The sequence below is a fragment of the Chelonia mydas genome, chromosome 17 (assembly GCF_015237465.2).
Source record: "Chelonia mydas isolate rCheMyd1 chromosome 17, rCheMyd1.pri.v2, whole genome shotgun sequence".
Lineage (NCBI taxonomy): Eukaryota > Metazoa > Chordata > Testudines > Cheloniidae > Chelonia > Chelonia mydas.
The window spans coordinates 21,449,284-21,460,168 of record NC_051257.2 but is presented as its reverse complement, the minus strand read 5'-3'; the positions used below and the strand labels follow the sequence as shown (position 1 = coordinate 21,460,168).

The window sequence follows — 10,885 nt, the reverse complement described above, 5'->3', positions numbered from 1 at the left end:
ATGCAGGTAAGAGCTTGAGCTCCATTGTGGCTGGTCCAGTCGTAGCGTGGCCAGGAGCCAAGGCCAGACCTGGGACAGCTGAATCCAGCCCGTGGGGTGGGGTGGGAACGGATGGGGGGGAGGAGCTGGGTTTGGGGCTGGGGAGGGCGTTGTGGTGGGGGGGAAGGGCAGAAGCATTTTGGGGTGAGAGCAGGACGGGGGCTGGACTCTGTGGGACAGAGAAGTGGGAGAGGTGGGTTTGGGGACTGGGGAGGAGGCTTGATGGGCTGGGGGGAGAGGGAAGTAGTGAGGCCGGATGGGGCCCTAGAGGAGGGAGGGATTTGGCCGTGGAGGGAGGCCGAGGAGTTTGATTTTGTGGTGGGGAGGAGGAGGAGGAAGGGAGTGTTATGGGCTGAGGTGAATTTTGTGGGGTGGGGGGAGGACAGGCTGGGTGCATCCAGTCCCCACCCACACTCCATTTCTTCCCATCCATGCCCCTGCCCCCCACCCACACCTCCTTCCTCCCCCTCCCCTCCATCCCCAGCCCCCTGCACGCCCACACCCCCTTTCCCCCCATCCAGGCCCCTGTCCCCTTCCCCCTGCCCACACCCCCCTTCCTCCCATCCAGCCCCCTTCCCCCACCTACACCCTCCTTCCTCCCATCCAGGCCCCTGCCCCCGCTCACACCCTCTTTCTTCCATCCCCCTCCCCTCCAACCGCACCCCCTTCCTCCCATCCAGGCCCCTGCCCCCACCCACACCCTCCTTTCTCCCATCCAGCCCCCTTCCCCCACCTACACACTCCTTCCTCCCATCCAGCCCTTGCCCCCCGCCCACACCACCTTCCTCCTATCCAGCCCTTGCCCCACACCCACACCGCCTTCGTCCCATCCAGCCCCCTGCCAACACCCCCTTCCACCCACCCAGGTCCCTACTCACTGCCCACATCCCCTTCCTCCCACCTAGACCACTGCCCTCCCACCGCTTTCATCCCATCCAGGCCCCTTACCAAAAACCCATTACTCCCATCCAGCCCCCCCATCCCCGCTGTCTTCCTCCCATCTAGCCTCCTCCCCTCGGTCCCCACCCCCTTCCTCCCATCCAGCCCTTGCCCCTGCCCACACCCCCTTCCTCCCATCCAGCCCCCTGCTCCCGCCTACACCCTCCTTCCTCCTATCCAGCCTTTGCCCCACACCCACACCGCCTTCGTCCCATCCAGCCCTCTGCCCCTGCCCACACCCCCTTCCTCCCTTCCAGCCCTTGCCCTCGCCCACACTCCCTTTCTCCCATCCAGCCCCCCGCTCCCGCCTACACCCTCCTTCCTCCTATCCAGCCCTTCCCCCCGCCCACGCCCCCCTTCCTCCTATCCAGCCTTTGCCCCACACCCACACCGCCTTCGTCCCATCCAGCCCCAAGCCCCCACCTACACACTCCTTCCTTCCATCCAGGCCTCTGCCCCCGCCCACACCCCCCTTCCTCTTATCCAGCACCCTGAACCCAGCAACACCCCCTTCCTCCCATCCAGCCCTCGCCCCCCACCCACACCCTCCTTCCTCCCACCCAGTCCCCTGCCCTAACCTACACCCTCCTTCCTCCCATCCAGCCCCCTGCCTCCGCCCACACCCGCCTTCCTCCCATCCAAGCTCCTGCCCACCGCCCACACCCTCCTTCCTCCCACCCAGTCCCCTACCCCCCACCCCCTTCCTCCCATTCAGCTCCCTTCCCCCACCTACACCCTCCTCCCTCCCATCCAGGTCCCATCCCCCTGCTCCCCTCCCACTCCCTCTTCTTCCAATCAGCCCAGGCCCCTGCCCACACACCCCTTCCTCCCACCCAGTCCCCTGCCCCCCGCCCACACCTACTTCCTCCCATCCAGCCCTGGCCCCTGTCCACACACCCCTTCTCCTTCCCAGTCCCCTGCCCCCCCACCCCTTTCCTCCCATCTCACCTTCCTTCCATCCCCTCCCTCCCATCCACACCCCCCTTCCTCCCATCGAGCCCCCCATCCCCACTTCCTTCCTCCTATCTAGCCTCCTCCCCTTGGTTCCCACCCCCTTCCTCCCATCCAGGCCCCTGCCCCCCGCCTACACTCCCTTCCTCCCATCCACCCTCCTGCCCCCCCCCACCCTCTTCCTCCTATTCATCCCCCTGGCCCCTGCCCACACGCCCTTCCTCCCACCCAGCCCCCTGCCCCTGCCCACACCCCCCTTCCTCCCATCTAGCACTCTGCCCCTACCGACGCCCCCCTTCCTCCTATCCAGCCCTTGCCCCCCGCACATCTCCTTCCTCCCATTCAGCCCCCTGCCCCCACCCCCTTCCTCCCACCCAGTCCCCTGCCCCCCGCCCACACCTACTTCCTCCCATCCAGCCCTTGCCCCTGCCCACACACCCCTTCTTCCCACCTTGTCCCCTGCCCCCCCACCCCTTTCCTCCCATCTAGGCCCCTTACCACACCCCTCTTCCTCCCATCCAGCCTCTTCCCCTGGGTGCCCACCCCCTTCCTCCCATCCAGCCCCCTGCTCCCTGACACCCTCTTCCTCCTATCCAATTCTTGCTCCCCACCCACACCTGCTTCCTCCCATTCAGCCCCCTGGTCCCCGCCCACACCCCCTTCCTCCCACCCCAGCCCCTTTCCCCTGCCCACACCCCCCTTCCTCCCATCTAGCACCCTGCCCTCCCCCCACATTTCCTCCCATCCAGCACCCTGCCCCCACAGATGCCCCCTTCCTCCTATCCAGCCCTTGCCCCCCACACCTCCTTCCTACCATTCAGCCCCCTGCCCCCCCTTTCCTCCCATCCAGGCTCCTTCCCACACCCCCCTTCCTCCCATCCAGCCCCCCCATCACCACCCCCTTCTTCCCATCCAGTCCTCTGCCCCCCGCCCACACCTGCTTCCTCCCATCCAGCCCTTGCCCCCTGCCCACATCCCCTTCCTCCCATCCAGCCCCCCATCCCCACCCCCCTTCCTCCTATCCAGCCCCTTCCCCGCACCCCCACCCCCGCTTGCCCACATCCGCCTTCCTGCCCTCCAGCCCCCTGCCCAGACCATTTAGCTGCCTGCCCTAGCTCACAAGCCCCGTAGACGCTCCGGGAACCTAGGGCGTCCCCCCCACAGACGAGAACCCCCGAAGTAAATCACTTAGCCGATGTCTGTGCAGGTGGGGCCCGCTCCAGCTCGGCAGAGGCCCCGGCTCAGCCTTCAGGAGCTGTGCGCTGCAGCCGTGGGTCCGTCTCTGGACGTCTTCTCATCACCTTCCTCCCGTCGATGGGCCGGCGTCCGCGTGCGTCTCTAAGAACGCGGCTCTGCTACCGACCCTCCACCCCCAAAGTGCCCTTCGGCTGGGTCCCGGCAGGGAGAGGGCTGGCCGATGCCGTCAGTTCTTTCCTCGTCCCCGGTGGCTGGGTCCGGTTCGGCCACGGCCCTGTGGAGGGGTGGGGCCCGGCGTTGCTGTCTTGGGGCTCTGCTGGCAGCCTCACGTGCAGATCGGGCCTGCCTGGCAAGCCGGGGGCCGTGACAGGCGTGCCCCCCCCCACCCCCCGGCCTGGCTGCAGTCCCCACCCTGTGTATTCAGGGCTGTGCTGGCAGAGTCGTCGCTGGTCTCAGGCGGCTGCTGGGCTCCTCCCCGGCGCGTCCTGGCCAGGCCTGTCTGGCAGCCTTGCGTGGGCGCCGTATCTCGCCCCCGCACGCGCTGCACTCGCGGCCGCGTGGCTGGAGTCCCCGGCCCCCGTGGCGCCGGCTCCTCCGGGGCGTCTCTCCCGCCCGGAGCCGCCCCAGCACCCGGTAGTAGACGCGGCAGCTGAAGCCTTCCCGCAGCCCCTGCTTCACGTGCTGGGTCAGGGCCTCCAGGCTGGGGAACACTCGGCAGCAGGCCAGGCACCGCAGGCCCTGCTCGGTGGTGAGGAGCCACTCCGGGGTCGTGCCCCGCGGCGGCTGCGGAGCCTCCTCTGCTGGCCCCCCAGCGCCGCCCTCTGGCTCTGGGTCCGCATCCCCCAGCTCGGACTTGGTGTGGGAGCTGCTCAGGTCCGACCCGGCAAAGCTTTCTCCTCCGGTGTAATTGGCCTTAAAGATGCGGGGGCGCTTCCTAATGGCCCCAAAGCCGGCTCCGGTCTCCCAGGCCACCGAGACGCCGTTCACGGCCCTGACCCTCATGTAGAAAAGGGACTGTTCTTCTCCCTCCCCCTCGGCCTCCCTGGCCCGGGCCGAGCGCTTTCTCGTCACGCCTGCGCCGGGTGGCTCACGCGGGGGCTGCGCACACAGGCGGTTGGAGGCCGCAGGTGCCACGCTGCGGGCGGATGAGTGGCTGGTGACAGATGTGGCCGTGGAGGTCTGCTGGCTTGGGTTCCTGGGGCCTGCAGAGGCAGAGACCCCCTCCTCCGCTGTTTCCCCGAGAACGGGGCTCCCGGCAGACCCCTGATGAGGGGGCGACTCCCCTGATCTCTGCGACTCTGAAAGCAGAATGACAGCCCAACTCCGGCGGCCATCGCCCCCCTGCCGTGAGTCCCCCACCTGCTCCCAGCCCTGTGTCCCAGGCCCAAAGGGGCACCCCGCAGGCAGTGGGAGGGGGTGGGCAAGGGGACGCACTGAGTACGGATATCAGGGCAGCACCCAGTCAGAGATCTGACACGCTGCCCCCAGGGAAGGGCCAGAGCCCCCTCGCTTGGCACACTGGAAACTAGGCTGGACAGAGCCCTAGACAACGTCCTGTCGGTGCAGATGCTGCCCTGGCCCCGGGGGATGGACACTCTGCCCAGCCCTCACATCTATGACCCTGGCATGGTTACCAGGAACAGCCTGAGACCTGGCTGTGCCCATCTCCAAGGCCCCTGGCGTCGGCTTGATACTCCAAGGGCCCAGGACTCTTTGCACTGGTGTTTCTACATGGAAGAGCCATTTTGTGCCCCCAGATATGATCTCTACTCCTTAAATCTCCTCTTCCTGGTGTCTCCTTCACCCCTGGGGGGCTCTGTGTTTCCCCCTTCCTCTTTTCCATTTAACCATTTAGAGGTCTCTGTCTCTCCCCACTTGAGGAATCTGTTTCTCCCACTGTGCCCTGGGGTCTCTGTCTCTCTCCCCTTCCCCCTTTGAGACCCTTACCTCCCTGGGGCAGGCAAAGAGAGAATTCAAGTTCATCCTTGACCTAGGACCCCATGTGCCCTGCCAGCCTCTCCCTCGAGTGTCCTGTGGGCCCAGGGAATGTCCTGCTCACCTGACCCCTCCTGGGCAGCTCCAGGATTCACATCTGGGGCGTCAGCAGGAAGCCCCTGGCTGCTCACCATGGTCCTGGCTCTGGGGACTCGGGCCAAGCCTGGTGCCTGTCACAGTCCTCGAAACCTCCTGGATTCTCTGTCCCAGCACCAGCCGGAAGGTCCGGGTCTCTGCTGGGGAAAGGATGGCGGTTTTGGTCCAATTCTCCAGCTAAATCTCCAAATCTCACCACGCAGGCAGCAGAGACAGGATCACGATTGACCTGAGCCAAGGGTTTGATCCAAGTGGCACCAGACTGTTGTGGTCTAAATAGTCCTGGAATGTTCTGGTCCAAACAGCGCTGTTTGGATCCAAATGGATCAGAAGTTCTGAGATGGGTGAGGCCGTTGCCAGCTGGGATGATAACGCTCGGTTCCGTGCGACCTGCTCTTGGGTCCCGCCGACCCTCCTCGAGTCCCGTCCAGGGAGGGCAGAGTTAATGACATCCCAGCCAAACCACTCAGCTGGGTCTATGCTGCACGAGCCCCGGGCGGGCCCATCCGGGGTCCGATCAGGGAGGGTGGAGCCATATTAGCCTCTGGCTTTGTGCTGGCACAGACTGAAGAGCAGGCCCATTCATATTACTGTTGATTTGGCCCAGTCAGGACCAGGGCCATTGCTGGGCGCTGCCCACACCACAGTGAGAGACGGTCCCTGCCCCGATGAGCTGCCAGTCTAAACAGACAAACAGAAATAGACAGACCGTGAGTCCCAACCCAGCACACTGTAGGCAGCCCAGCCCCAGCACAGAGCTCCTTTGAGATGCCTCCCAAAGCCCCAGTTTTAATTCCCCAAACCACCACGCCCCTCTGCCCACGTGCCCCAGGCAGGACTCCTTGCTGTGCCACCATTCACCCCACCCCGACCCCACAAATAGAGCTGCAAGCTCCACGTGGGAAGGAAGAGATGCGGGCAAGCGTACCTGGTCAGGAGTGTCTAATGGTGGCTCCTGGGTGCTTTTCTTCCTCCCCCTGGAGGCCTCTGAGACCCCCACCAAGATCTAGCTGTCCCTCAAAGAGACACCAAATCAGCAAAGGCCTCTCAGGGCTTAACTCATGCCAAGGCTCGGTGCCGTCTGGTAAAAGGGACACACCCCAGCCAACGCCGTGTAACTGCCAACTGCACCCAACCCCACCTCCAATTCAGGTCCCAAGGGACCTGAACCCCTGGTCAGAAGTGTGATGTCCACCAGTGGGTCCTCACACCCCGATACACCTGCCCCTCCCCCCCGCGCCCCTGAGCTCCTCAGCCCTGGGCACTCTGGCCCACGGACGGCCCCATCACTGACAGAGGCACCAAGTTCTCCCCAGTCTCTGAGACGTTAATAGTGAATCTTTTCCTCTGGCGAGACTCTCTCCTTGCAGTTCCCATCCAGGCCTGTTGTAAGTCAGAGACCCTCCAAGGCCCCTGCTTAACACTCCTGTGGGGCAGAGCCGTGGGGGGGATCCCAACCCAGCTGCATTTGGTGAAGGGCAGGTCTTCTCGCTGGAGGGGCCTTGCCCCAGGCACTCACCAGGGGGCGCCATTCCAGCTGTGCAGTGCAGCTGTTCCCCGCAGCCAGGTTGCAGGGAATGGACGTGGCTCTGAGCGGAAAGTGCCGGGTAAATGCTCTGGGTAAGAAGCTGGTGACGCACATCCCAGGCCCTTTCTTATGGCTAAGGGCTGAAGCATCGCAGTCTCAGCCCCATGTGCTGCAGGCCCTTGGGGGCCACCAGCTGCGGCTTTAAGAAATGCTCTGGTGTGTAGTCACTTTCTGGTGTGAAGCTGGGAGACAGCTCCCTCCCACCAGGTTACTCTGATTGGCTGGGGGGAGTGCTACTCAAACACACAGAATTAACTCTGACCCTTGGGGCATGTGTGTGTGTTGGGGGGCGAGTTGAACGAATGGTGTGGGGCAGCCTGGGAAATTTGGCTAGAAAACAAAGCAGCGGCAGGACAGGAGCCCTGAGCTGGGGCAGGGCGGGAGCTGCTGGCAGGAGAGCCGGCTGCTGGCAAAAAGGAATTTGTGTGAACTCTCAGCCTTCAGCAGACAGGAGCTGAGACCAGCTGAGACCCACCACGCTGAGCTCACCCAGCCTGCCAGCACCACCCTGAGCACAGACCGGCTGGGCTGACCCAAGGGGGAGAGCGTTGCATTGGCCCGGGGCAGAGAGTCTGTGTGTGTCGAGCCAGGCTTGCCGGGGGGGGGGGACAGCTGCTTTGCTGTAAGCTGTGCTGTGTAACCCCTACTGGGGGTCCTGGCCTGGGTCTGCTCCGGGTTGCTGTTGTTATGGGTGGTGGTCATTCCAGGGGTTAACTCTGACCTCCTACAAGGGAGGGTTGGGGTTTGCGCGGAGGCGTGTCGCTGGGACCTCTGCTCCAGGCCTGGCAACCCCCACCTGACATACTCAAACAGTTTCCTGATATTGAACATATTGGTCCAACGTTTCATCCTTGAATTCTATTTGTAAGCGGGGGAATAGTCCCGCTATTGTGAGGAACTTTCCTGGCTTCTGCATGACCCCGGTGAAGTGGGCTAGCGAAAGGATCTGAGTCCTTGCTCCCACTTCCTTTACCCAGTGGCCTCCCTGCCCTTGAGGACTCCCCTTCCACTCTCCTGTCTGGCAGAGTCCTCATAACCCCAACAAGGCTGGGCCCAGGATTCCTGGGGGGCTCGACCCCCAACCCTGCTGTGGTCACCTAGGACAGGGACTAGGGTGTCCCCACTCCGGGGTACTCTCTCTGCACTGGGCACTTCTCTGACCCCTGATCATTACATACAAGTTAAAGCAAATGCAAGTTATTTAATCAACAATTAATTTTAAAAAGAATAAGGGAAAAATGGGAAAGGTTAAAGGAAACACATCACCCCGCTCTGTGGCAGGGAACATCACAAACAGCGTCTCTGGAACGTCAGGGCAGTTCACAGTCTGTTCCTTGCAAGTCCCAGGCCTCCTGCTCCGGCCCTGGCTGTGCTGCAGGGATGCTGCGGGTCGGACACTTGCTCTGATGGTGGCCACACGCTCTCAGCTCTAAGTGGTAGGATCCTTCTGCCCAGTGTCGCCCCCGCCCTGTCAGGGTTATGATCCAAGCCTGGCCTGCAGAGCCTCTTGGCTGAGGCATCTCCCTGGGCTGGGCCCGCTGCCCAGGGTCCCCCTCACTCTCCCCAGCTGCTCACCACACCCAGCTCCGGACAGCTCCAGCCCCAGCTCCGTCACTCGGTCTCTGCACTGCTGCTGCTCTGCCTCCAGCTCCCTGGGCTGCTTCTCTGGCCCCTCTGCCTCCGGTTGCTGCAGCTCTGCTCCCAGCACAGGTCTGCTCTGCAGGCTGCTTCTGTGACTCTGCTCCCAGCACTGACCTGCTTCCTGGGCTGCTTTTCTGGCCCCTCTGGCTCTGGTCACTGCAGCTCTGCTCCCAGGGCAAGTCTGCTCTCTCTGGGCTGTGCCTCTGGCTTTGGGGCTGCAGCTCTGCTCCCAGGACAGGGTCTGCTCTCTCTGGGCTGCTTCTCTGGTCCCTCTGGATCTGGCCCAGCTCTGCTCCCCAGCTCAGCTCGGGCCCCTGCTTTCTCCTTAGCTCGGCCCCACTCTGTCTGACCCAGGCAAATCCAGCTCACAGGGAGGACGGGACCCCACTGGCCTCCTGACCCCCTGATTAGCCTGCCCGCCCTGTCATTCAGGCTGACCTGGAGCATTGGCCTCTCCCCATTGTTCCTGGGGGCTGTCAGTCTCAGGGTCCTGGTTTCCCATAGACCCTTCCCCTTTTAGTACTGAGAGCTAGCAACTAAAACACCCCACTGAATGTTAGTAAGGGGGCAACAGTCCCCTCTTACATATTGCAAGACATTCCTTTTCCACTGGGCATTTCCTTGTTCTGTTGGCAACAGCGACCTTGGTGTGAAAGCTACCGTCTCTCCCTGTTGCAGAAGCGAGACCCCAGGCCCCATTCCGCTGTCAGGCTGTCTCTCCATTCACATCCTAGTATTTCAGGGCGGGATAGTTGGTCACCGGCTCCTTGATACGTTGCAGGCTGCATCAGGCTGAAGCACCCATGTCCAGCCTGCAGCTTTGTCCCGTAGTCGTCTCAGGGGCTCACATACATCTCAGAGGCTTGGGAGTAATTTTGACAGATCAATAAAAATCCTAGTTCTCTCTGAACTGAGTGAATATCTTCAGGTGTTGGCATACACCAGGCGCATTTGCAGCGGAAAGGTTCCAGCTTGGGCGTGGCAGGTGGGGGGTTCTGCTCCTTGCCAATTCCTGCATCTGTTGTGAAAATCAAAGGTGTCTTTTAAACCCATTAGCTGATGTGTCCTGCCAGATTTCTAGATGCCTCTGAGCAGTGTCCTCATCCTGACAAAGCAGATGCCATGTGTGTCTGTCTGGTAGATTTCTGTGCATGGGTGGCGGGTATAAGCCGGTGGGGGCTCAGCTCGGATCAGTGGACTGGAGGTTGGGGTTTGGGGCAGCTGGCGCAGGGTGGCCAGGGCCAGCTGGTGGACAGGGGCAGCTGGAGTGCTTCGGCCAGGGCTTCTCTGGTCGCACTGGTGGGGAGTGGGGTCTCGGTGCTCTGGTGGGTGAGGTGGGGTAGAAGAGGCAGGGTGGAGTGGGGCCTCAGGCGGAAGGGGTGGGACTGGGGGTCTAGCGTCCCTGAAGGGGAGGTTCACACGCCACCAATGCTTGTGTGTCTTGCTCCCGGGGTTTCAATCTGTGATGTCATCTTTGGGGTGGGGTTTGTCCGCACTTCACTCTGGGAGGCTCGGGTGCCTGGCCCCCGTCAGGCATTGTACAAACAGTCCACGGAGCAGAGCCAGCCCGGCTGCAGCTGCCCCGGGTGGCAGTGGAAAGCGCTCAGTGAGCTCTGGCAGTGACGGTCGCTGCCGGGGAGCTTCCTGTGGGATTTGAGTGTATTTTCGTGATTTACATACATGACGCTCTCATCTCAGCACGGGGATCTGAGACGTCCCTCATCTCTCTTGGTTTGGTGACAGGCCCTTCCCGTCGGGCGCAGCCCTGTGGGACAGAGGAGAAGTGTCGCTTTCTTCTAACGCTGAACAAGGGACTTTATTAGAGTGAGGGGAGCAGGATTAACCCGACAGCTGCTCTGTTTCTCTGTTTCTTCCCAGCGCCCCCCCCCATACCTGGCACCCTGCCATAGATTTAAAGAGACAGTACGCCTATTCTTCCACTTCCCCCCATCTTGTCTGCGTCAATCATCTTTAACAAGAGCTGATATCTGACAACAAATTATTGAGCCAAGCGAGCCACTGGCTTCCCCACTCGTCCCGAGCAGCTCAGTGCCAGCGACGGCACAGGGCACAGGGCAATGGGCACAGGAATCTGCAGCCTCCCCCATGTGCTCGTCTGGCCCCCTGCTCTGCTCCGGGAGTCCTGCAGGTGTTCCTGATATTTAACCTCCATTTTCCCTGTTTCAGTCCCTGGACTCTGTTCCTGTGCTCGCTGGTGTGGTGTTTAGATGCTGCTTGTAATTATTAGAACTGGGAGCACTGGCTGTTGGGAGTCTGAAAGGACAGGAAACAGGAAAGGGGAGGGAAGTTGAGGAGGGGAGTGAGAGCTACCAAGGGTGCAGCAGCAGCTTGGTAAAGAGGTTTCCACTTTAAAAATAAAGTCCTGTTGAAGTTTGTTAGTACCTTGCCTGGTTGCTACAAAAGTTGGCCAGGAGGCAG

The 10,885-nt window shown here is 62.2% G+C and overlaps 2 protein-coding genes across 2 annotated transcripts; one reads left to right on the top strand and one right to left on the bottom strand.

Moving 5' to 3' along the window:
- On the top strand, window positions 1–2,958 carry LOC119563913 (amelogenin, X isoform-like; the record flags this gene model as incomplete). Its single annotated transcript, XM_037880832.1, is given in 3 exon segments — window positions 1–6; window positions 2,452–2,571; window positions 2,911–2,958. Coding segments are annotated over 3 exon segments (174 nt in total), but the record flags the coding sequence as incomplete, so codon positions are not given.
- Window positions 2,959–3,546: 588 nt separating this feature from the next.
- Window positions 3,547–5,255, bottom strand: LOC119563914 (protein FAM170B-like). The gene is made up of 2 exons (XM_037880833.1): window positions 5,186–5,255; window positions 3,547–4,424 (listed from the first exon to the last, which is right to left on the bottom strand). Exons 1-2 carry the CDS (start codon window positions 5,253–5,255, stop codon window positions 3,547–3,549), a joined length of 948 nt encoding a protein of 315 aa, XP_037736761.1.
- Window positions 5,256–10,885: the final 5,630 nt, after the last annotated feature.